The 26,104-nt window shown below is 36.6% G+C and overlaps 1 protein-coding gene across 3 annotated transcripts in view; it reads left to right on the top strand.

Annotated features, from left to right (window-relative positions):
• The first annotated feature begins 2,019 nt into the window (after positions 1 to 2,019).
• Positions 2,020 to 26,104, top strand: part of LOC132133410 (septin-7-like) — a 51,621-nt gene continuing 27,536 nt past the window's right edge. For 2 of the 3 annotated variants that reach the window (XM_059546211.1, XM_059546209.1), the window contains exons 1-12: positions 2,020 to 2,302; positions 5,789 to 5,888; positions 15,436 to 15,542; positions 18,692 to 18,792; positions 18,986 to 19,120; positions 20,602 to 20,719; positions 20,811 to 20,903; positions 21,354 to 21,450; positions 24,873 to 24,924; positions 25,084 to 25,209; positions 25,666 to 25,801; positions 25,949 to 26,094. In XM_059546211.1, coding sequence (XP_059402194.1) covers positions 2,264 to 2,302; positions 5,789 to 5,888; positions 15,436 to 15,542; positions 18,692 to 18,792; positions 18,986 to 19,120; positions 20,602 to 20,719; positions 20,811 to 20,903; positions 21,354 to 21,450; positions 24,873 to 24,924; positions 25,084 to 25,209; positions 25,666 to 25,801; positions 25,949 to 26,094 — 1,250 coding nt within the window. In that variant the 5' untranslated portion in view covers positions 2,020 to 2,263. The remainder of the gene's footprint in view (positions 2,303 to 5,788; positions 5,889 to 15,435; positions 15,543 to 18,691; positions 18,793 to 18,985; positions 19,121 to 20,601; positions 20,720 to 20,810; positions 20,904 to 21,353; positions 21,451 to 24,872; positions 24,925 to 25,083; positions 25,210 to 25,665; positions 25,802 to 25,948; positions 26,095 to 26,104) is intronic. The other variant, XM_059546212.1, reaches the window with a different exon arrangement.

Raw genomic sequence — 26,104 nt, 5'->3', positions numbered from 1 at the left:
CATTTAAAAACATCTTGAATCACATTTAACTAGTGAACTCACTTTTTCAGGCACTAAAGCAATTATGAACAGTAACTGTTGCATTAACAAAATCAATATCTGAATAGCTTTGAAACGGCTGGAGTCTTATTTCTGGACAAGCAGCAGTTGCCCTTTCAAACGCATTGTGTGAGTATATTCTCTCGATATGTTACTAATCTTTAGTATTTACTTTACATTCATGCAGTTTTAATGCTTTGTCTGCTCTTGTCTAATCTGCTCTAGATGTGTAACAGTTCCAGATTCCAAGAAACAGAAGAAAGGAGAGATTCAGAAGAATCTGTTCTGTATGGACCCTTAATATAAGTGGGTCCAGAGGGCCATTAAGTTCTTAGACAAGAAACAGGCTTGAAATTCAACAAAATGAAACTTTATGCAAAAATACAAGTGAGAAAGTGACATACAGCCAAGTATGGTGACCCATACTCAGAATTTGTGCTCTGTAATTAACCCAACCAAAGTGCAGACACACACTCTGTGAACACACACCCGGAGCAGTGGGCAGCCATTTATGCTGCGGCACCCAGGGAGCAGTTGGGGGTTCGGTGCCTTGCTCAAGGGCACCTCAGTCATGTTATAGCCGGCCCAAGACTCAAACCCACAACCTTAGGGTTAGGAGTCAAACTCTCTAACCACTAGGCCACAACTTCCCCACTTTTTTGTTTTCTTTTAAGGAAAAATTTTACACACACACACACTCGTATGCGTAAAACTATAAAAAATTTCAGAGAGTCACTATTGTAATGTGTATTATTCAAATGTGTTGATCTCGTCATTATCAATAATATTATGACAAAAGGCTACTGATCTGATGTCAGTTTTAAATGAGCCGTATTATTATAACCAATAGAGAATAGTGTATACAGAAACTGTCATTTGTTTGGAATTACTTTTATTTCAATATTTATTTATTTATTTATTTATAAAAATATTTTAATAAAAATACATTTCTATTAATTGAAAATTGTTTTTGAGATTTATTTCTTTGATGCACAATGTTATCCCTTAAGTAAACTACTTAAAAAGCAACCCACAAATGTCAAGTCACCTTTATTTATACAGCACTTTCTACAACACAGACTGTGTCAACGCAGCTTTACAGTGTTAAACAAAAAATTGTGATTCAGTGGTGCAAACAAAATTAAGTTGTGCTGTAAAGCAGCTTTAAAAAGAAATAAACAGTCATTATTCAGTTGAAATCAGTACATTTTATTTCAGTTCAATAACTGTGTAAAGTCCATTAATTATAGAATGAGTTTAATTTATCTGTAAATCAGATAAGCAGCGATGTCATCATCCAGCTTAGTTAAGTTCAGTCCATATAGAGTCATCATCTCAATTGCTAAATATCAGGTGTCTTCAACTAAGCAACAAAGCAATAGGTGACAGTGGCAAGGGAACCCAAACAAAATCGGTGACAGAAATGAAGAAAAAAAAACTTTGGGAGAAACCAGGCTCAGTCTGGGGGCCAGTCCTCCTCTGGCCAGATGAACCAACATGTTGTGTTTTAATTCCAGGCTGCATCACAAGTCAGATTTTTTTTTTTATTATATGTATGAGGTCAATTTTATGAACAAAAGGTTATCAAACATTTTAACATTCCTGTTGTAAAAAAAAATGCATACTGTTATGATGCATTTTGATAACTACTATTTGTATATTCCACTAGAGGCCAGACACATGTTCTGTTATCCTGACCAGAGCCTAAAAGGACTTTGTCCTTACTCTGTTAACATTTTTTTTTAATCCCCCTTTTTAATTTTATTATTTGTTTATCTGTGCGTGTTTTGACGTATTGCGTATGTAAGTGCCGAGCCAACCTCACACACAGCATCTTTTTCATTTTTCCTCCGTCCTCGTGCCTGCCTACAAATACCACAATCCCTTGTAAAAATCCAATGATCCAATTAAATGCGAGAGTGGGCGGGATTATATGACATCACTACAAGCAGCCAGTCGCTGACCAATAAGGCTTGAATTCTCCAGGAGGAGGACAATCGCCTTTCATGCTCGCAGCTTAAATTGTAACATTCCCCCCCGGCCGATGCTTGCATGCTTGTTTTTGTCCTGTGCACGTTTACTTCCCTTAAAAATCCATTCATTTAGTCCAAATCCGAGTCAGCAATCAGGGTTCGTCGTGGCTTCTGCACTCGACCCTCTTTGAGTCGACTCATCTTTTTATGCCTGATCTATTGGGTTTCAGAGTGGGTGTTGTCACAGGACAATGATCGAGCGACCCGACTCAGCTGTTTCCAGCGTTGCAGTGAGTACATTTTTCATGCATTTATCCAAATCTGTCCGGAAAATACGTTTAAGTCACACCTGGCTTATGGATTCATGTATTAGAATGGTGTTTGGTGAATTGATTCATAGCGTGACTGTCCCTCTAATCTATGTTATGGTAAGATGGTTTCACATTTATGCCTTAAAGTTAACTTTCATCTCTTTTTCTTACTAATTTCACCAATAACTATTTACTTATTCCAACGTTATTTACTAGGCGACATATTCCAGTAGTAACTACTACTCTTTCAGTACATGCTAGTCTCTATATCGAGTAAGTTAACACGTAACTGTTTATTTGTTAATGGTAACAAATTGCAAATTCTTTGGTTATGTGTGGTTCAGTTAGCAATTGTTTGTATTCCTAGTATAAAGGTAAAAACAACCGTTGGAATACATACAATAGACAGATTTCCCATTGAATTTAATAGCTTATATTTGCAATTTGTCAAAGCAAAGAAAACTTGACTAGTAAAGGAAAAAGCCCTAGCATATAAAAACAAGTCTCTTCATTAGTACTTTTTAGAAATGAAAATTAAGTATAAGTTACGTAAACGTAGATACTAGTTATTTTTTTAAGAAATAAATGTGAAAATAGCATGCCATAATCTAGGATTCATAAACTTGATCCAAAGCTCACTGGTTCCTGTGTTTTATTGAAAAACAACTATTGATAAAGTGAATTATGAATCATGTACCTTAGCTCATGTAGTAAACGTTGTAACCATATGAAAACTAAGAAACAAACTCCTCAGAATCATGTTCTTATACTCAAATAACCCCTGCATTTTAAACATTACCTATCAATAAAAGCATAAGTGAAATGGTAAATCACATATTGTAAAAGTGAACTTGAGAAGTGCCTTTTTTTGGCCCTGTTGTGGTCGAGGCTGCACACATGTAATAATATGTTGATTAGCATTGACCACAAGACAGATGATCTTGATTGCAGATGCATACAAATGTGTTTTAGGAGTGAAATGGTTGGGCTATTAATAGCTGTTTGGAGCAGCAAATGAGAATGACAGGCTCTAAGCATGATGCGCAGCTCTCTTGCGGAGAGCAGTGAGTGGAGATGCATTTAAATGGGGTTAGAGAGAAGAGCAGCCAAAAACTGTCACCAAGCATATATCACAATCCCATTCGTGTGAACCACTTCATACATCTGCTTAAAATCAACATTGGGTCATTTGGTTTAAAGTAATTGCAAAAATAGCTCATAAAGGGGAAGTTGGTTCCGAGAAAAAGTCTAGCATCATTTCTTTGCAGATGATATTATATAAGTTTATACATTTAATACTCCAAGTGCTTTTTGGGGCCATGATATTTAGGGTCCTCATATCAGCTATGTTATACTTACTTTAAAGGCTGAATGAGTTGCACAAATGTAAAACTATTCTGATTAGTAAGCTTGTGAACACCCACATTGTTTCCCACCTACGCTATTTGCATCCTTCAACCTGTCCTGTTCTCCAGATTGCACGCCTAAATTAGGATGCTAACATAGAGAGGGGCTCGATAATCAATGATTTAATTCACCCATTTGGCCAGATGTTTTGTTGTTTGCTTTGTTGGGCCACGGCATCAATCTTACAGTTACATAAGAGCACTTCAAGAGTGAAAGAGTGGAAAATGCCCTGAGCTTTTTCACAGAGCATGGCTATTTATAGACCGTATGAATTATATAGCATAGTTTTGAAGAAGATGCTGCTGCGTTCTGCGCTGCAAGTGTTCATAAACTGTCAGAGGTTTCATATCAAATCCATTTTGACATTTTGTTCTTTTAAAAGGATAGATCACACGCAAATAAAATTGTCATTTATTTATGCATGTTGCTCCTAGGCTGTATGATTTTTAGGAATGTACCGATATTCAAATTCTAGCCAATAGAATAAGCTGATAAATATTTTCTGATAATTATGTTATGGCCAATAATTGATAAATGGCTATGCTGTTTATATCTTTTACATAATTAAATAGATTTTCATTATTTTTACATAATTTTTTGATATTGAACATATCTGAAAATATTTTGTCTATAAAAATGAAAAAGAAAAGACTAAAATCATTACATTTTGGCATGCAATGTTATTTTAGGTATATAAAAAAATAATACTTAAAAAAAGTATAATTTATTTTTAATATATACATATATTGCCTTATACATATATATGGTACTATGGTAGTTATTAGTGATACCGATAATTTGATAATAATTCGATAATTTCATATATGATCATTATTTTTTTCATTATTCATTAGAGAAGCATGTTACATCGATACCATATCAGTTATTGACTGATCATTTTTCTAAATTATCGGTATCACTAATAACTACCGTAGTGCCAATCTAATGTCCATCTCTAATGATTTTCTTTCCAAGAATGTTGGTTTTTGTATTATGTTTAAAGGAACGTATTGTCTAAATGAAAAATAAAATACTAAAAATGCCATTGCAACACTGTACTGTACAATATTAAAAATAATGAAAATAATGCATTTGACATTATTATTAAATTAGTGTTTAAAGATTAATTTTAAGTGATTGTTAGATAGTGGAGGGAAAATAAGATTATTTATTCTTGAAAGAAAATATTTAGTTACATTTTACATCAATACCATATCGGTTATTGGCCGATAATTTTACAGATTTATCGGTATCGCCCTATAACCACTATAGTACTGATGTAACTTGCATCTCTAAAAAATATTTTTTACCTTGTTATGTTCATTCATTCAGGCCAAAAATTAAGTTGCCCTGATAACTGTAGCCCTCCCCATTCAAAATCTCTCTGTATGGCCCCTACTACTTAGTTTTCCATTGGCCTACCATGCATGAGAAGCTCAGCGGAGCCAGCGCAGAGCGATCAATTGTGTTTGCCTCGCCTAGCATGTGCTTCAACGCTCTGTTTCCAAGAGCATGAGATTACAAAAGATGGAAAGTGACAGAGAGAAAGGGATGGAGGAGCTCGAGAAGGACTTACAGCTGGACAAGGCGCTAACTGTGATCTGGAGTGAAATCCACTGTCTCCATGACGGCATTGAGTTCATGATGGATTTGATGCGAAATGTAAATGAGCAAGAGGAACAGGCTTCACCTCATCCCATGTATCCTCCCTTCCCCAGCCTCCTGGTTTCCCAAAGTTTGTGTTTGGGCTAGAAAACCGCTTAACCTCCTAGTCGGCTTGTAGCTGTTTTGGTGTGTTATTTTCATATGTACTTAACACGGATCTGTTTACTCATCCTCAAATTAGCAAAATTCCATGTTGTGGTATCCATGCATGTGAGATTAGGAGTTAGGCTACACCAAGACATTATCCACTGGAACTAATGTTAATATTAGCATAGCCTTTAATATCTTTCCTCTGAAGTCTCCCTGAGCCCTGTTTTGAGAGGGATAACTAATGGAGGAGCCGTTCTGCTCTTTAATCAGTGGAATGTGGAGTAAAGCTGTGTTCTCTTCCAGCAGAGGAATCTGGAGGGTTATGTCGGCTTCGCCAACCTCCCGAACCAGGTGTACAGGAAGTCCGTGAAGAGGGGGTTTGAGTTCACACTCATGGTTGTCGGTAAGTCGCAAAATTCTTTTGCCTATGTGAGAAAGTCATTCTATGAAAAGTTTGCATATTGAATTTTTCGTAAGATTTTAGACATCTATGAAATAAATGTTGTGCTTCCATTTCAAGCTAAATTAAGTTTGTCTTAATATAAGTAATTAGGGCTTCAGGGAATTTTCATTTAACATTAACGTTTGCAGTTCAGTTTGCCATATGTTTCTTAAAAAGTCTTTTTTTTTAACAAAAATTGTATGTCTTCAGGAAACACTCAGGAAATATTCATAAAATGTTAATTGCTGACATTTACAGTTAAATTTTACATTGCTAGTCTTTTGTGAAAGGTTTGTGAAACTAGAGTATCTTTGTTTTTGAAATTTTGTAAAATTGATATACTTAATTCTGTTTGGATCTATTATTTATGATGCCATCATGGCAACATGATACCAATGACAGGAAAAGATGACAACAAAAAAGATTTTAAAAAGATTTTAAAAAGATTTAAAGTTCTTTCACATTCACGTCTTGAAAGTATGATGATGTCATAATTACGTTTTCTGATTTATGGTAGTTCGCTATACTGAAAAAAATACATTATTCAACTAAAATCTTTAAAAAAAGATATAAAGACAAAATGCTGGTTTTTAATTCCATGTATTTTTTTAATCTAATTTTGCATATTTGATTAGAATATTTGAGTGAGAACAGGCCTAAAACTGAAAAAAAAAAATCTAACGAAAAACGGAGGAAAAAATACATAGTAATGTTGTCCTCCGTAATTATTTGAAAATGTTTTTCTTCACATACATGAGGAACATAAATGGCAATACTTTTGTAAAATGGCACAGAAACTGTAGTTTGTTGTTTGCTTCAAGTGAATAATCTGTCTGTGGCTTTGAATGAAATTGTTTTTTTTAGCTGTTGAATGAATGAGTAAATGCCTACATACAAGAGTAGATATATGAGGAACGTTGGGATGATCAATACTCTTTTCACCATCACACAAAGTCTGTGGTTTGGATGCTGTGACTAAAGCTGTATTGGAAATATGGATCTCAGTGACATAACTGTCACAGAGTGTTTCGCCCATGCAACTGAGTTTGTGTCTGTTAGCACTTGCAGTGGGTTTGCTTTCCAGCTCTGGTGTGAAATAATCTTTCTTTTTTCTGTTCCTCTATTCCTCTTCCAAGTTGTTACTCATTCTGTGTCTTTATCTCTCACTCATTCTCTTCCTCTTGTTATATAGGCTTGTCTAGTTTGTGGTTTCTTGTTTGGTAAACCAGGCTTTTGAGACGCTTGTACTGGTGCCAGGTGTTGAGCCGCGCTAGTCTTTGTTGAAAGCTAGTTGTATTGCCTTCAAGATGTGTAAATTTACAGTGATCAAAAGTTTAAAGGTGCGGTAAAATTGAACTTTTTCAAATGCAGGGAAATGATTGGATTAGGGCTGCAACTAACGATTATTTTGATAATCGATTAATCTGTCGATTATTTTTTACGATTAATCGGTTTATGTACTTATATTTTAGTTTTTCCCATTTTTCCCCCCCAAGTAAATTATTAATAAATGGTCTTTATCCTTCAGCATAGATTTTTAAGAGATTTTAACCATTTTGCACTGTCATATCCTCATCAAAAATATACCTGGAGTTGTTTTACTGTGTTAGTAATCTTTTGTCGAACTCTTCTGCAATCAGAACACTGACCCATACTCATATTGAAATTTCACAAGGAGATTTCAAATAATGTTTTCACCATGGCAGTCCTAAGAGCTCCTAAAGTAGTTTAACATCCCGAACAAAGCTTATTAAGGAATCTTTCAGAACATATTTTCACGAAGAATAAGGATAAAACAATAAAATTGCAGTGCATTGTATTTTATTATTTACTGGAAAACCGCTTTATAGCTTTTGCTGTGAAATTGTAAACAATCCTTCGGAAAAAGTGCCAATGGCATGAAACCTGAATGGAGCTCAGTTTAAAGTAAAATCCATCAGAAGGTTGTCCAGAAAAACAAATTGGACACACACAAAAAACCTGCTGTGTGAAAAAGAGCAGTGAATACTTTTCAGATATCATTTCAAATATCTTTAAACATTTACCTCTCTCGTTCAGTCATAATTAGGCTGCACGACTGAATTTTGAACTGGTAAACGACAAACTGATCACAGAACATGTTTGTAAAGCTTTAAATGTTAACTGTTAAAAATCAATGTTATCAGCTTTTACGACTAAACATTTGCAAACAACATTGTACTGGAGAATCTGCACAAATAAAAGGCTTAGGGGCCATTCACATATCGCGCCTAAAAACGCGTGGAAAACGCTAGGCGCACCGCTTTCTCCTTCTTTCCAAAGCGCTCGGGCAGAAGCGCCCCTGAGGCGTCTGCCTTTGCTAAGCAACCATGACGTGCTCTCTGCTTGAAGACGCGGAAATTTCAGCAAAGGATAAATGGATTTGCAGCTCAAAAAAATCGCTTGCAGTAGCTCTGCTACTAAATTTATTTCAAAATGGAAATCCATATACAACTATGATCAGCTGTTCCTTTCATCTTGACTGAGCTTTTAAAGTTGTTACGGGAAAGGATGAAGCTGATTGGTTAGTTCTTGTCACATAACCCGAGGTGCGGTTGCGGCATTCTGAAAAGTTTAAATGTTTTTAACTCGATGCGGTGCGGTGTTGGAAATAACGAACTTGAGCGCGCAAAAGACGCGATATGTGAACGTCCCCTTAAACAGTTCAGTAGTGCAGAGTTTACAGGTTACTCTTCTTTTTTGAAGGCTCAAAGTAAAGCACTCCCACATCATCACGCTGAATGCTGCAGAGACGCTGTTCGGGAAGCATGTGACATAAAACGAGGCCAGCTATTGGCTATTCGCTACTTCTCCTGTTGTACTGGCTGAGTAAAACCTCCGGTGGCTCATTACTGCCACACTTTGGTCACCGCAGATTTGAAATATGCACGAAATGAGCCGCTTACGGCAAATAAAAGTTATTTAACAAACGAATCGATGACTAAATTAGTTGACAACTATTTTAATAATCGATTTTAATCGATTAAATCGATTCGTTGTTTCAGCTCTAGATTGGATTATATCCACAAAATTTTGCAGAGCTCCAGTTAATTTGGACCTAAAATATTAAACTTTTATTCCCACTGTTTTGTTGGCAATTTAGTCTTAAGCTAGTCTATCTCTTTTTGTTTTTGTAAACATTTAAGATTACATGAAATTTTATAGAATGTTGGTTATTGGTTAAATTTTATAGAATGGTGGTCTTTGTTTACATATATTTGTATGCTGAATAGGGATTGGTCTTACAGTAAATATACTATAGTGGCCGAGAGAACTCAATGTGCTGCAAATAGACAAATAAAAACATGCAAATAGAAAAAGCACCAGCAAATCAAGAAACATCTTCATCGGCTTGACAGCAGGGGCTGCAAATGCTCACAGCACAACCAAATAAAATGTTTTATTTGTTTCTTTGTGAAATTTGTTTCTCTTGTGAATATTTGCATCGCATTTCTTTATTTGGTTTTGCTGTGAGTATTTGCAGCGCATTTGTGGCCAAATTGAAGTTTTCTTAATTTGCAAGTGTTTTTTTTCCTTTTTGCAGTGCGTTTCTTTGTTTGGTTGGGTTGTGAGTATTTTCAGCATGTTTGTTGTCAAATTAAAGTTGTTTTCTTAATTTGCAGGTGTTTTTTTCCTTTTTGCAGTGCGTTTCTTTGTTTGGTTGTGTTGTGAGCATTTGTAGCGCATATGTTGTCAAATGATGAAGTTGTTTTCTTAATTTTCAGAGCGTTGATCTCTGTCGGCCACTGTAATATACAGTGTAAAATACATTATAAATGGCAAATATTGTAAAAAAGTACTACAATTTTAAGTAACTATTTTCCATTTTCATATATTTAAAAATTAAATTAATTCCTGTGATGGCAAAACTGAATTTTCAGCATCTTTACTCCAGTCCTTAATGTCACATGATCCATCAGAAATCATTCTTATAAGAGGATTTGCTGCTCAACAACAACAACAATTTTTACTGACACCAGATATTTGAACAGTAGTGTATAGCACCATAAATGCAAGTCTAGTAAGTGTTAATATCTGTCTTTCTGTTAATAATGTTAACAAGATTCTCCTTCCATATAAATCATCTGGAAACATGATTTTGCGAGTATGTTCCACAGACTGGGCTGAGAATGTGATGTAGTCTCAGTATGTACATGTAATAAGGTCTAGCTTGGTTTTGTATCTACTTAGAATTATCTTCAGCTAGGGCTAGTGGCCTTTTAAAGGACAGAAACGAAAACTGTTGTCTTGTTCTCTTGTCACTCATCCTGACAGGCACCACAGGGCTTTGGCTGTGGACTTCATTTTTCCCTCCAAAATTAAGATAGGAAAAAATCTGTTTCCTGTCTTTTCTCTCTCGCTCTCTCTTTCTCTCTCTGTCTCCCTTTTGTTTTTTTCCCACAAGCATTTCCTTTCTTGCGCTTTCCCTCTCAAACCAGCTGGCAAAATGTTTCTTCAAGGAGAAAACGCTGGAAAATGTGACGAGTTTTAGAGGTTCGTTTGTCAAATAGAGTTATCTGAGGCGTGTTTGAGGTGCAAGAACAGGCCACAAAAAGATTGAAGAAGTGAAATGAAATCTTGAAGTTTGTAGTCTTGTTAAACATATGGTTAAGTCTGTGTACGGTCTCTTTTAATAATTGTTATTCAAGTGTGTAGAGGAATTCACACCTGTTCAAGCAAGAATAGAAAAAAAAACGTAAAATTTCATGCTTGTTTTCGTTATTTGTGCTGTTTGCATTCCTTCACAGCAACAACTCCCGACAGCTGTGTTTGGACAAAATTTGAGATGCTTTAAGTGATGATTTTTCCAATTGGTAGCTGAAGTCTTCAGACCTGACACGTTGTTGAATTCCATGTTTCAGAGATATTTTCAACAAAACAGCAACAATTTGTCAGGTGTGGCTAGACTAGCGTAGCTGGCACTTTTTTTTGTACATTAGCATGCTGTAGGTCCGTTTAAAGGTCCCTGGCTGAATTACGGACACACACACACGGAGGAGATTTTCATCTCTGGATTATGAAGCCAAAGCTTCCCCTCTCTGGCTTGCCAACAGGTCCTCTAACAACCTGGTCATGGAGCTAAGCCTGTCAGACAGTCTTAGCTGACACATGCTAATGTATCCGTCAGTGCACAGACAAACACTGGCTGATCTCTGAGTTTTCAAACTGTTTTAAAGTTTTGTTAACTAAGTAAAAAAAGAGGACTATTTTAAGTTTGTTTGCATCATTTGTGCAGGACTCTTGACGGGTGGCTATGAGTTTATGAAGCCGAGTAACTCTATTATGTAAATGTTGGAGAGATATTTGTTTAGATGGGATTTTAGAAATAAACAATTAGGAATTTGACATTATGAAAGATGTGTGAGGGTAGAAATGTGTGAAGTGGCCTTTCCTATTCCAGTCTGCTTTACTAATAATAAGAATGACATTGACTTATAACTATTTATTTATATATATTTTAATCTTTGGTGTATTTTTTATTTTACAGTGGTAAAAATAGTTCTATTGTGAAATAAATGTTTTAAAATAATGAAACCGTTGTGCTGCTTTTGTGGAAACCTAGATTTTTTTATATTTTTATTCAGGATTCTTTGAACCACAAAGATTAAAAAGAACCACATTTATTTGAGATAGAAATCTTTTGTAACATTGCAAATGTCTTTACTGTCACTTCTGATCACTTTAATGCATCCTTTTTTAATAAAAGTTAATTTGAGTTAAAAAATGATTTTACTGATGCCAAAGATTTGAACGATTTGTACTGTATATGTATGTATATACCAAATTTGAACCATATGTGCTCACTTACTACAAATAATACCAAAGTAATTGATTGTTCATTTCCCATCATTTCATTTGTAAAATCCACCAAATCCATATCCCAGTGCACTTTTAATGTGTCTAATTATCCCTTTAGTCACTGTCATCTTCAGCATATGTATGAAAATTATTCTAAACTATTGCAAAACAATGTTATTATATCCAATTGGCCAATTGCAGAATTTGTGACAGCTTGCATGATTTATTAAAGAACATTAATATCTGTACTTTACACTCAGTGGTGAAATGTAGCTTAATGTCACATTATGGAAAGTGCTGTTCTCTAATGAGAACATGCAAATTATGCTTTAGATCTGTGAATCTTTAAATCCTGGTGTAGGTTCCTGGAAAGCTGTCTGAACCTTCTGAGAAATCACAAGGCCTGTAATATCATATGGAAAGTGTATCTTCGCCAGAGTCCCCAGAAGTGTCCATGTGGTTGACATTCCGACTTTCAGTAGTTTGAAGACTTCTATGAATGAGAACAATGCCTTTTAAAGAGCTATTATCCTACCAATTGAAACATTTCTTAATGCTGTTGTATATAATCTTGCAGATTCAAAACAGAAGTTGATGCACATGGCAGAAACATAGTCTATATCTTATGGCAGAAGATGTGTTTGAGAGTTTTGCATTGCTGTTGGGGAAAATCGAACCCATTTCCAGAATATCTGCATATGCGTTGATGTAGAGTGTGTATTCTGATTCTGCGCGTGCAGTGTTACATCACACATGATGCGTCACCTTACGGATCTTATTTTCAGTGTAGGGCTTCTTATTTGAAGATTTGTGTGCGTGTGTGTGTCCACGGGAGTTTTTTCACAGTGTTACTGATTGTTATCTCAGGCTGTTCGGAGATGAACTCTGATCTTTGTTGCCGAACAATGGATCTTATCACTAGTGGAGCACTTCTCCACAAACTAGTTAAACACACATTGCTATCACACTTGCATTCCCACATCCTTTAAAATCAGCAATAAATAATTTATTTGAGTGATTTCTGAAGCTCTAGCTTGTTCAAACTAACTAACAAATTATAATTATAATAGTTATACAAATTCAAATAGTTTGTTCTGCTGTTTATTTGCACCAGCAATTTGACTCTGTTTGTGTGTTTGGGTAGTGGGCCTCTCTTTTGCTCTCTGTCTGCTATTTGTTTGTTAAAGGGTTATGAGCCCATTTTATGAGGGGAAAAGAGTGAGTGAGCGAGCAGAAAAGACAGCATGAGAGAGATGGGATAGCTGTGATTGGATGGGGGGCAGGGCAGTGGAAAAGAGGTGGAGGTGGGGGATCATCAGGATATCTGAGCCCAGTAATGGGCCCTGGGGTGCTTTCTGGCCCAGAGCGTGATGACAGGAAGAGGTAAAAAGATGAAAGTCAAGAAGAATGTGTGGAATCTCTTGGAAAGTTTGTCTATTTGTCCTAGTCCTCCCATCCACCCGTCCATTCAGGGTAGTTGCAATTAATAAGGGAAGAAAGGTATCTTTCAATCTCAAAAGGGAAGTTTGATTAATTGATGATTGATTGAAGATTGATTTAAGTTTTTAACTCCATTTTAAAGCACTTTTCTAAATTACTGGATGGTTTTTAAGTTCTGTCATAATTTACTCACCTTCATGTCTTAGTCATTTTTTGATGCCTTTTTGTAATATTTTTAATGTATTGTTTTTTTAAATATAATGTAAGTGTTTTTTTTATTTTTTTATAAAATCTTTCATTTTTTTAAAAGGTTTTATTTGTTAGTTTAAGATTTTAAGACATTTTTTAAAAGCCTTACAAACATACTGCAAGAAACACTAGTGATTCAAATGCTTTTGAACACCATTCACAACACTTTTTCAAGCTACATGCAAACCGTGTCAAACAGGGTCAGGAAATGATGCTAGCATGCGTCTTTTTATCCTATAATGTATGTTCCCCATATAGCCTGTTTGGGTCTAGTTTAACATAAAGCCGGTGAAAATAGGGTCTATTTATCCGCACTATGTGGCTGTGGCAATCTGTTAGCACTGCTATAGACTTTTCCCTCTGTTTAATGGTTTTCCAGTGTCTCCGTTTGTCTCTGCTGGAGAAGCACATGTGCTGTATCTCTTTTGACTGGAGTAGTAAAAGAAAGAGGATAAAGGGCCCAAAACCAGACGGGGAGGTGAGTTCACTCCATTCATCCATGGGTCTGATAAAGGTCAGCCAACTGTGAACTAGACCTGGATCCTTGCTGTGACTCAAGCGTCTCATTTTCAGAGATCATGCGGATCGATATTTGATTAAAATAGGGGAAGAAGCTAATTGGGTCTGGCTTTGCCCTGGGAGGGGTGAGAGGGAAACAGAGGGAGAAACAGTGCATTAGAGATATCTGGAGCGGGAGGCTGATCTACCTATACACATCCATTAAAGCAGTGGCATCGGGATTTCATGAATATATCCTGCTGTTTGTGTGTGTACCAATGCTAATGTGTGGTTTCTGTAAGTGCAGGCAGTCCCAACAATACTCTATTTCTCTCTATCTGTCTCTCCTCCCACCTTTCCTTCTCTTCCACTGGTCGCCTCAGTTTATGGTTGCTGACGTCTCTCATCTTCCCCCAACCCCACACACACAAATAGATGCTCTCACAGTCCAGCCACTCTGTCTTGTTTAGGTAAGTCTTTGTAGCCTGAGGCAAGGAGGAGTAAATTTACTCAGCAGACAGAGGGGTGGGCTTGGTGTCTGTGTGTTGTCTCTGGCATAGAACCGAGAATCTTTAGGGTTGTGTGTGTGTGTGTGTGTGTGTGTGTGTCCAAATGTTGAACTGTTTTGGCTCCATGGGCCACACTGGTAGCTGCTCATACTTTGGTTAATTTGGTTGATGTTGTAATCAAGATTATAAAAGTTAAATCACAATTTACAATTAAAATATCATTATTTTAATTCTAGTCTTACAATCCAATCAAACATCAATGAATAAATCTAATTAGTTACCTCTGAATATTTGGTTTCATATGGTAAATGTCCACATAGGGCCTGGTGTAGTTAATGAATAAGGCAAGATTTGGAAGCTCAGAAGATGAGGATTGTCAGTGGGAAGATTGGTTATTGAGAGAAGGAGCTTTGAACACCTCCACTTGAAGCCTAGGATCAAGCTTGTGTCACAAACGTGCAGTGAGAATGTGTATTTGAGTGGGTGAGGATGGTGTACATTGGTGGTCTGTTCTGCCAGATGAGCCCAAGCGTTCCCTTCCCCCAATTCAAGAGATGTTCAGAATGACACCGCCTTGTGCTCATCAGTTGTAAAGAGAAGTGCGGATTTGGCTAAAGGGAATGGAGCAAGCAGTGTTTTATTCCTTCAGAATAAAAGAGCTCTCTTTTTCCTCACTTTTCCTCTTTGTCCACAACATTTTCCCCACATACCCATGAATTTGCTGTCATTTGATTGCTGTCTTCAAAAAGAAACTATTGAATTTTTGGCTAGGGTCCTACATGTGGCATTGGTTGGCTCAAAAACAACAAACTAATTGTGTGTTTCTGTGTGGGTGGATGAATGTGAGAAAGTTTGTGAGGATCTGTGGAGAATCTCGTATTCATCACCTCGTGTTTTTAAGTATGGGTGTCTCCGTCTGTCTCTTGCATTTGGCATTTCTTCAGGGCACAAGTCAAGCACAGCCACTTAACATTTTTGTTTCTTTCCTGCTCTAGGTGAGTCTGGACTGGGCAAATCCACGCTCATCAATTCCCTCTTCCTTACAGACCTGTACTCCAAAGACTACCCTGGCCCATCTCAAAGGATCAAGAAGACTGTTCAGGTATGTCCTCTTTAGCTGAACTTTGAGTCCTGATACTGATCCAGTGGTCTTCAGTTTATCTACCACTGTCTCTACGTTAGTGTTGCTCTCTCTTTCTCTTTTACCTTTTTACCCTTTATCTCCAGCCAACATTATCTTCCACTGCCTTGCAGCCAAATGTGACATAGAGAAGCCATGAAGGAGGCTACTGAAGTCTGATTTCTTATTCTCTACCTTTGACTGAGAGTTGGCAACCTTTTTCATTTTAGTGGGGCTGTTCTACCTAATTGACCCATTCAACTGTGCAACACTCTGTATAATAATACAGATCTGTTTTCTTGCATTCATGCACTGTTGCGCTGCAGGTACCAATTTTTGGTTTGTCTGAGGTGATCTTGTTGTTGAAACTGGTCTGCATGGTACTTTCAGCAGGTTGTGCAGATAAACTAATCCAGTCTGTTTTATTCAGGAGTTGCAAATACAGTTGACACCCACTGCAGTACTCTAAGTATCATCGTTTTGAAAGACTTTTTAAGTGTTTCTTATTAGATTAGCTGCATTGCTATGATGAAGGATAAGGGCTTATTGCCTTCATCTCACTCACACACCCAAGATTGCATTTTGCCTCAAGTCAACCAACACGCAAGTGCATTGATACAGCTGGAGTGCAGAGCACCAAGCAGGCTCAAGTAATCACAAACAGATCCCTGCCTTCTTAAGGTCCCAGGCCAGAGCAAATGCTCCAAGACTTCCCAGAGGAATGGCACAGCAGAGTTTTGACCTTATATGGATTTGATAAACAAGGCAAGAACAGATGCTGAGGCTGGAACATCAGAAATGGGGGAGGATACACTGAAAAGAGCTTGTGGTATGATGGGGTGACTCAATTCGAGTGTTTTTGAAGAAGATGGGAGGGGCAATATGAAGGGGTCTGTATTCCTCTGGAGGCAATAAGGGTTCAGCAGAAGGTTAAGAATTTTCCCACGAAACCCAACCCAGCAATGACTTTCCCACCACCCTTGAGATGGGACATGTTCCGAGGCGTCCCAGCCCTTTCTGGTGTTTTAAGTGCAGCCACTCTCGGTTCTCCTTTATGTTGATGAACAGATTCTGTCATTGTTGACATCAAGACTAAGTTCACTGTTGAGGTTTGGACTTTGGCCAGGTTTGGATGACATGACATGTCATTTCTAAAGCAAGTTAGTTCACTTGAAAAAGCTTTCCAGTTATGCAAGTACAGCTCCTGTCTTGAATAGGCATCCGTGCTTGAATAGGGAAAGATTGAAATCTCAAAAACTTTTCTGCCATACTTATTTTGCAATAACACAGGGATGTCCAGTTCTGCTCCTGAAGCCACTATCCTGCAGAGTTTAGCTACAATCTTAATCAAAAACACATGAAACAGTTAATCAAGGTCTTCAGTATTACTAGAAACTTAAAGGCAAGTGTGTTAGAGCACAACTCCGTCAGATATTGGCCCTCCAGGAGCAGGATTAGACACCACTGCGTTAATATGGTTAATAAACAGGACAGGGCACAGGGCTTCAAATATGGCAATTTATTTCCACTAATTTTTTTTAATAAGTAGCCTGTCTTCTCTCTTCATATTGAAACTGTTCACATGGATCAAAGTTTGGTGGGTGCTTGTTTAGCCTTATTTGCTTTTCTCACTGCTGTGCAGAAACCGACCAAACATAACTTCCACATCTTACAGTCTGAATCCAGCAACTGTGGCATTTGTCGCCCAACATCTAAACAAATCCATTTTCATTTGGAGAGATGATGTAAAACCAGGGGACATTTCTTGGTCCCAATGGAATTCAACAGAAGATTATTCCAAGGTGTCACCTCTTTGTTTTTACCATAGACTACTCAAGTTTTACCTGGATTTCACAAATTAAATCTCAGACATTTTACATTTTCTCCTGTCCATGCTTTCCTCTTCAGACCCCATTTAACCTTCTCTGGCCCTTTCCCTGGTGGCTGGATGCTTTCTGCCATACACTTTGTCTCGAGCTGTTCCACCATGAATGCCCGTAGTATAAATTTGTCAGCCTGGGCAAAGGCCATGTGGTGATGTGCGGCTGTCTAGTCCTCTGTGGTCACTTCAGGCAGGACACAGAGTCAGCGGCGAGAATATTTATATTCCGAAAACAATCTGCAGTGTTTGTCAAAGTAGCCACACAAGGGCTCCTCTGGTTACGTCGAATGAAAGTCTTGACATTTTTGTGGCTTTGTGTTTCTACATTTTAATTTATTTCTGTCTCTGTGTCGCTGCAAAATGAAGTGGCCTGATGTGCCTCTTAGCGTCCTTGCATGAGAAAGAATTGAAGGGTTTTATCCACTTCTCTTTCTTCCATTTCCTTAATTTTTTCCTTTCTCTCACTTAAGTCTCCTCAAGTCTCACCTTTTTCTCCTTCCCACTCTCTCCTCTTTTTGAAGAACTAAGAAAGGTTGTGGTTGTTTTTGCTAGTGAGAAAGTGCATGTGTGAATGATGTGCAGTTTTAGAAAAAGAGGGTCAGCCAAAAATAGCCAGGCCTGTGAGAATAGGCCGGTTTTTACTGAAAGCAGCTGAAATAACTTCAGAAGATGATGAAGTTGAATCCTAGTGACACTGGAGATGACTATTTCCGTGTCTCGCCTAGGCGCCTAACACTGGCCTAACCTAGAATGCAACGAATGCACTGCTAAAAAAAAAAGAATGTAGAAGATGACGCAGAAAATCTCGCGAAACCACATTTGTAGTTAGAAAGTGGAAGGATGACGATTTATTACTTGACGTCATTTTGAAAACATGTATGTAGCAGCAATGAATTTAAATATGCGTCTTTTAATAAAATAAATTAGTCAATCTCACTATTTCTTGGACAACTAGCTGACCATGTTATCTTGTAAATGCCTATTGGTTATTTACATATTTTGTATGACATACAGCTATAGAGTTCATCAGTGTTTATGTTTTAGGGTCAACTATGACCTTTTGGTTTGATGCAAATGCAAAAGTACACATTTTTGTGCACAAACCTCTCCACTCACATGAATGTTTGTGGTTTAGAGTTAGTTAGCGATGATGTTGTGTCAGTGACATGAATCTGGAACAAACAGGCAAGGTTGCTGTCCCAGGCTAAGTCACATATCCTGTGACGACAACTTGTGGTCCTGCTTTTAGGTGGAACAGTCCAAAGTGCTGATAAAGGAAGGGGGCGTCCAGCTCACACTGACCATCGTAGACACACCAGGCTTTGGAGATGCAGTGGACAACAGCAACTGGTGAGTTTAAGAGTTTTGGAGGCATTTCAGATTGTTGAATAGGCAAATAAACTCCATTATAGTCAAAAGATAAAATCATGTTGGGTGTTAGATATGATGGTTTTAAATCTGTTTTTACAGACTGTGATGCAATGAGTTCTCAGTCTTTGCGTCGTACTTTGCCTTTCATTTCTCCTCCTCATCTTTCTTTCAGCTGGCAGCCCGTCATCAACTACATCGACAGTAAGTTTGAAGACTTCCTGAATGCCGAATCCCGCGTAAACAGGAGGCAGATGCCTGACAACAGGGTGCACTGCTGCTTGTACTTCATCGCCCCCTCTGGTCACGGGTAGGTACTGCACCGAATCAACCAGCTTAAAATAGAAGCACCACACACACACACACACGTCCTAATTTACACATTTTGCACTTTGTTCAGGAGTGGGATGATGTTTGGAATTGTGTGCATTAATACTGTACAACTTTTATAATGAAGGCATCAGTGCATTGATTTAAATGCATTAGCGAGTGAAATGAAGGACATGTGAGCACAGATGGAGATGCACACTACCCACTCTCAGATCCAAAAGCCTTACATAATGCTTACTAAACTGGGCTTGACGTGATTATTTTTTTTATAATTAGCTTATTTGGCTTAATATTGCTTAAGATTGTGATTTATAATTTTTATTTTATTTTTTTCAATGTTAGAAATTAGATTTGTGATAAAATATGAAGTGTTATATTTGCATTCAGTGTAGTGTGACATCGTAGCCCTGTCTGTGCAAGCAGCTATATTGTGTGCCCTTTTTAAGACGCCATCATGAAGCAACATTCATATCTCTGTGACCTTTGGGTTGCATCTTCAGTCATGTATAAACAGCCCCTCAGCTGGGCCTCAAGATCACAAAAAAAAAAACACAGAAACCCTGCTCAGTGTAAGAACAGCCTCTGTCTGGAATCCTGAACTAAAGTGATGCAGAGAGATACATAGTGAAGCCCTCATTCCCTCCATGACATAATGTTTCTGGTTTGGAAGGAAACGATGAGAAAACATTCAGCGCTGTGCTGACCGTGGCCCCTCTGCTCTGTTTATTCATGCCCGACTTGTTTCACTTCTGTTGCATCACTTCAAATGGCATGACTCATTTTTATGTTTGGTTTATGTGTAAGCTTTGTAGACTTACATACAATATTTTATTTAACCTTACTGTTACTGTTATTGTTCATTATATTCCTATTACCCATGTGGAAACTATGTGAAAACATGCCTTTTTTTAGTTACATTTTTTTCATTTAGTTCCATGTAGTTGTAGTGGTTTCAATGCTTTTGCTTGTAAGACATTTCAGGATTATGAATTCACTCGGTTTTAAAGTTAGTACCAGTTACTACTCTATGATATTTCTATATGCTATACATAGAATGGTATACATTCATACCACTAGGGGAAATTGTAATAGGCACACTCCTATATTTTATTTATTTACTTATCTATTTATTTAGTTACATATTTATTAATTGTTTTTGTTTTTACTTATGTATTTAATTACTTATTTTCTTTCATTTATATATATTCTTTTAATAATTGAATTTATTGGAGTGTTTTTCATTTTTTTTACTTCCAGTATTTAGTAGGAAAGCAGTACTTGTGTCAACATTAAGAAGTTAAATATAAAAATAATAATATTAATTTTGGCATAGTATTTTTATGTGCTGTGACTTGTTATACAATGTAGTTTATTTAATTTAAATAAGTTAGCAACATAAGTTCACAATACAATTGAAAACTGTTAAATGCAATTCACTTGTATTCTGAATCTTTTTTTCAGACTGAAACCTCTTGATATCGAGTTCATGAAGCGTCTTCATGACAAAGTCAATGTCATCCCCCTCATTGCCAAGGCTGATACTCTCACGCCAGAGGAGTGCCAGCTGTTCAAAAAACAGGTGTGTGTGTGTTAATGTGTGATTTTACATGTGATGATTTGCTTTTGACAGTTTTTCTCAAGCACTAATTCTACTGTTCTCTCATCAATAGATTATGAAGGAGATCCAGGAGCACAAAATCAAGATTTATGAGTTTCCGGACACAGAGGATGATGAGGACAGCAAACTGATCCGAAAGATAAAGGTAAAGTGTCAGTCCAAAAGAAACTGTACATAGTCAGATGTACAGCAGATAATTACAGACGACAGTAGTTTATTCATTATGAACTAAAAAAAGTAGTTAATTGTTAGTTCATATTTCCTAATGGATCAACTGTCAACATATAGTCTTACTCTGAAACTTTACATAAATCTTACATTTTGAAACTGACAGCAGAAAAACAATAAGAAATGTTTTTGTCTTTTAAAGTCTGTAATTATCCCAACAGCATCCACAATGTTATTTGTTTCTCTAGGTTAGCTTGAGGTTATTATTGATGACATGCAAACTGCCACAGAACCAATTTAGTTGACTGACCCGTCTGTGGCTCTGAAGTTCAATGAGAATCTGCGTCAGACCCCCTGTGTCTGTTCACTTTTCACTGTGTGCGGTCGATGCAGGCTCACTTTAATTAACTGTGGTTTGTACCAACAGGAGAAGATGCCTCTGGCAGTGGTTGGCAGCAATGTGGTGATCGAAGTAAATGGCAGGAAGGTTAGAGGGCGTCAGTACCCCTGGGGTGTGGCAGAAGGTACGTGCTGCATCAGCATGACCCATATGAGTTTGTCATGAGGACTGTACCATTTCTAATAAAAACAGGGGTGTTCCAGTACGTGTGAAACAAGCTTGCTGGACGAATTCCCTCTCAGGTCAAATGTCCAACTTGAGGGGTTCTGGAACAGGGAGAGCGACGAGGTGTAAGGTTTTACAGAAAGAAAGATCCTCACCCCCTTTTTACATCATAGATCATAGGCCACAAATTACTTGTTTTGGTCTGAGTATCCCCACATTTCTTTCTTTATAAAGCTCTCCTCCCTGAAAACTTTTTCATTTGGAATTGTTGTTGTGTGGTGAGCGAGTCTGTCTATTTTTTTTTCCCTTGGTTTTTTACGTGTCATTCTTTCTTTTCTCTTTTTTTTTTTTCTTTCTGTCTGCTCTTTTCCATGACTGACAGAGGGCATTATTGGTAAACAAACCCATTTTTCTTTTATACGCTCTTCGTTAAGACCTCCCCCCTCCTTCCTCTTTCACCTTTTTGCTGCTCCGAATCTTTGCTGATTGTCAGATTTGTGCTCTACAAATAGTCATGGAGAAACCTATAATCTGCAGCCCCCCGTAGTAAATAGAGCAGCTCTGCTCTCTAACATGTTTATAGGTTCTTAACTATTCTTTATGTAGGGCTGGATGATATAGATAAAAAATAATATCTCAGTATTTGAGATATAACTCCGCATTTGAGAGTTTTGCTAATATTTGATATGTACAAAGGGATCGGAAAGTGTGAGACTAATGAATGCTTTTGTTGCAATTAAAAAATAATAATTTTGTATGTATTACGCAAGTAAAAAAAAAAAACTTAAATAAAAAAAACGAAAAAGAAATTTTTAAAGCCACATTGTATTATCGATGCATAATATATTTTAATTTGAGTTTTTAAAAACTGTGTGTATGTAAATAATATATATGCATAATATATCATGCGTAATGTGTGACCAATATGAAATGAATTTCTGATTTAATAAAAAATATAATTTACTAAGTATTAAAAAGAAATATGATATAAATATGATATCATTTTGTATCATATCTTTTTCAAAGACTCAATTATTTTATTGTATATTGTTGCATAATGTAATTTGTAATGTTTAAAAAATAAATTAGCAATTGTGTGTGTGTGTGTTAGATTACAAATTACTTTAAATAATGGCATAATAATAGATAATAAACAATTGAAAAGATTTGTAATATTTTAAACATTTATGAAAAAATGTTATTTTTTTTCTAAATGACTAAATGCACAAACCACTTTCCATCATGGTTATATTTACTAATGTGGCAGTATTAATAAGCATCAATATTTACCTACAGATATTTTGTGACTCATGAGGAGGAAACCCAAAGCTAGTCTAATAAACATAAATGGCCAAATTAAAATGAACTAAATATTTATGATGTTCCTTAATTTGATTTGCCAACAAAATCATTGCAAATACATAATATTTGATATATCACCCAGCCCTATTCTTATGTTTAAACAAAAACTTGCATCCAGACATGCATGCCTCCCATTACTTATTTCCAACCCCCATTATGGATTTAAATACATTAAGGGGTACAAAATGTACCCCTGAGGTTAAAACATTTATTTTCTTCCTTTACATACATTTTTTTTATTATTATTATAGTACATTGACATCATCATTTATAAGTATTTCTGCCTCAGAACTCTGATGCGGGGTTGATTGAGTGCTAATATTTCCATTCTAACCTCAACGCTGTCCTAACATATGATGTAATATAAGGGACGTTGTTTTGGGGCACCGTCTATACCTGTCAGCATCAAGAGTTTTCTGAACTGTCAAATAGGAAATTACAAATCCCATGATACCTTTAGACGTATGACTCCACCCCCTGCCCCTTCTTCTAGCTCCATTTGGCTGGTGTCTGCTTATCATCGCTATGCCATGTAACCCCTCCAACAACACACCATTTTTAGTTGTAGTAGCCCATGAATCACAGGTTTGAGTGGGGGTCCCACAGGAGTGACTTTAGTCCCGCCCCTCCAACTGCTCTCTCACAGGTAGGTGGTTGTAGCAGATGATTGACACATGGGGTGGTCAATCAGCATGAGTTCTCCTTATAGGTAAGATGCTCAGCATCATAGGGCTCTATAACTGCTGTAACGGTGCAGGTTAGACCTGCAGAAGATGTTTCATAGTTTAACCATCTTTCAGAAAACAGTGTTTCTGGTCCTTTCCCAGAATACCATGTGATGACAACGATCATACCGGTGTATGATCACATAACAGTGATTATGTGAACCCCTAACCTGCTGTTTATTTTTGTGACTGTTTAACCTTTTGACATATTCAATTTTGATGTTTAGTTACTAAAATTTAGTTTTTCTTTTAATAGAAAACCACCTGACCTGTGTCTCTTGATTTTTAATTTGTTTGAGATTGATTAATTGATTAATTTTGTGTTCTGTCAGCAACCTCATTGTCTGATCCTGTTTGCTTTTAAATGTAAAATGTATGTTTGTTTTTAAAAATATTTTTAAATATTAGGGATGCACTGATTAAAGTTCTCTCTTGATATGATATGCCAAATAATTATTATATTATTATTATTATTATTATTATTATAGCTGATAATTGATAAATGGCTAGTTGTCAAATTTGTATATTATTTTTTATAAATTAAATTAAATTAAGTTAAATGCTACAAGTGGATGTAGGCACCAATATTATAATACAAATTATTCATTGTTTTCATGTTATTGCTGATAGTTGATAAATTGGCTAGTGGTCAAATTGAATACATAATACAGATAATACCGATAATGCATAAATGGTAAGTAGTAGATTTCTACACTATTTTGTCTAAATAAATTAAGAATAAATACGAAAAACTAAAATAAATTGTTAAAAATGCTACAAGTAAAATTAGGCATCACAACATTATCTTGTACAGTTTGAGTTTTAAGATTTAATAAAAACGCGAAAGTTATGTAAATACAAAAAAGAGGATTATATCTAAAAATAGGGGAAATGAGGCACAAAATAACATTTCTAATATTGACTGATACTGGCAAATTACAAAACGTCAGCCAATAACTTATATGGTATCTATATATCATGCGTCCCTATTAAAAATGTTTTGGACTGCATCTTTAATCAAAATCTCATATTAAGTATTTAACATAACTACATACATTCACAAAAATAATGCATTTTTCATGTCAACTTTTATTGTTACACTTAACAGTTTCACAGCATTATATGTTGTAGTCCTACACATGAATATGCAAGTAGTGCCTACTTTTCTTTTCTTTAATTAAGATGTATTTTGGAATTTTAAATGAAATCTGAAAACTGAAATGTTAGGGGTTTTTAAAGTTTTGAAGTCATTCTTATATCATTGAGCTTAAACATCCATTTCTTCCCTTTTCAGTGGAGAACGGTGAGCACTGTGACTTTACAGTCCTGAGGAATATGCTCATCAGGTAAGAAACAATGTTACGTGAGATACCTGTGCATTATGTCCTCTTTACCAGGCACAACTTAACAACAAATACTGAAAAATATAGACAACTTTTATTTTCTTGCAAACTGAATTGGAGTTTTAATCAAAGTTTAACCTGTCATCAAACAATCTGTTCCAGGACACACATGCAGGATCTGAAGGACGTGACCAATAATGTACATTATGAAAATTACCGGAGTAAGAAACTAGCAGCCGTCACCTGCAACGGGGTCGACGCCACCAAGAACAAGGGCCAGCTCACAAAGTAAGAGAACAGCTCTATTTTTAGCTCAATGTTTTTCAGGTTTTGTCCTAAACACCCTTCCTTGGGAACAAGTCTGTTGAGGCTTTCCTGTAGCCTAACAGTTAAAAGTTAAGTAAAAGTCTAGCCTTCAAGACATACTTCACCCAAGTTTTCTCAACCTCAGGCCATCCAGGATGTAGATGAGATTTTTCCTCAGGAACAGGTTTGGAGAAATGTATCAATGCATCTTCTGAAATGAATGGGTGCTATCAGAATGACGTGTTGTGTATCAAAAAGCTCCATGTTTGTAAGAAACAAATCCATCATTGAGACAATTTTAAACTTAAACTGTTGTTTACAGCTTAAATATGAGTCCTCTATCCATAATATTGCTTTACCTAATGTGGATTATTGTGATGATGGCACCCATTCACTGCAGAGGATTTCTCCATATCTGTTGCAATGTCTCTCTTGCAGGAGTCCCCTGGCCCAGATGGAGGAGGAGAGGAGGGAGCATGTGATGAAGATGAAGAAGATGGAGACAGAGATGGAGCAGGTCTTTGAGATGAAGGTCAAAGAAAAGAAGCAAAAACTGAAGGACTCTGAGGCAGAGGTGTGTATGTGAGGACGCTTGTGTTTGGTTTCTAGGTCCAGATAAATTTTTTTTTCTATTAGCATTTGTTCCCATTGCTCTCCATACTTGTCATGGCTAATATCATATGTATACTTAACTAAAAATCCTTTGACATCTGTGATGCAGTTGGAGCGGCGTCACGAACAGATGAAGAAGAATCTAGAAGCTCAGTATAAAGAGCTTGAGGAGAAGAAGCGCCAGTTTGAGGAGGAAAAGGCCAACTGGGAGTCCCAGCAACGCATCCTGGAGCAGCAGAAACTTGATGCATCAAAGTGAGACTCT

The sequence above is a fragment of the Carassius carassius genome, chromosome 50 (genome assembly GCF_963082965.1).
Source record: "Carassius carassius chromosome 50, fCarCar2.1, whole genome shotgun sequence".
NCBI lineage: Eukaryota > Metazoa > Chordata > Actinopteri > Cypriniformes > Cyprinidae > Carassius > Carassius carassius.
The sequence above is the reverse complement of the archived record's forward strand: the minus strand, read 5'-3'. Positions and strand labels throughout refer to the sequence as shown.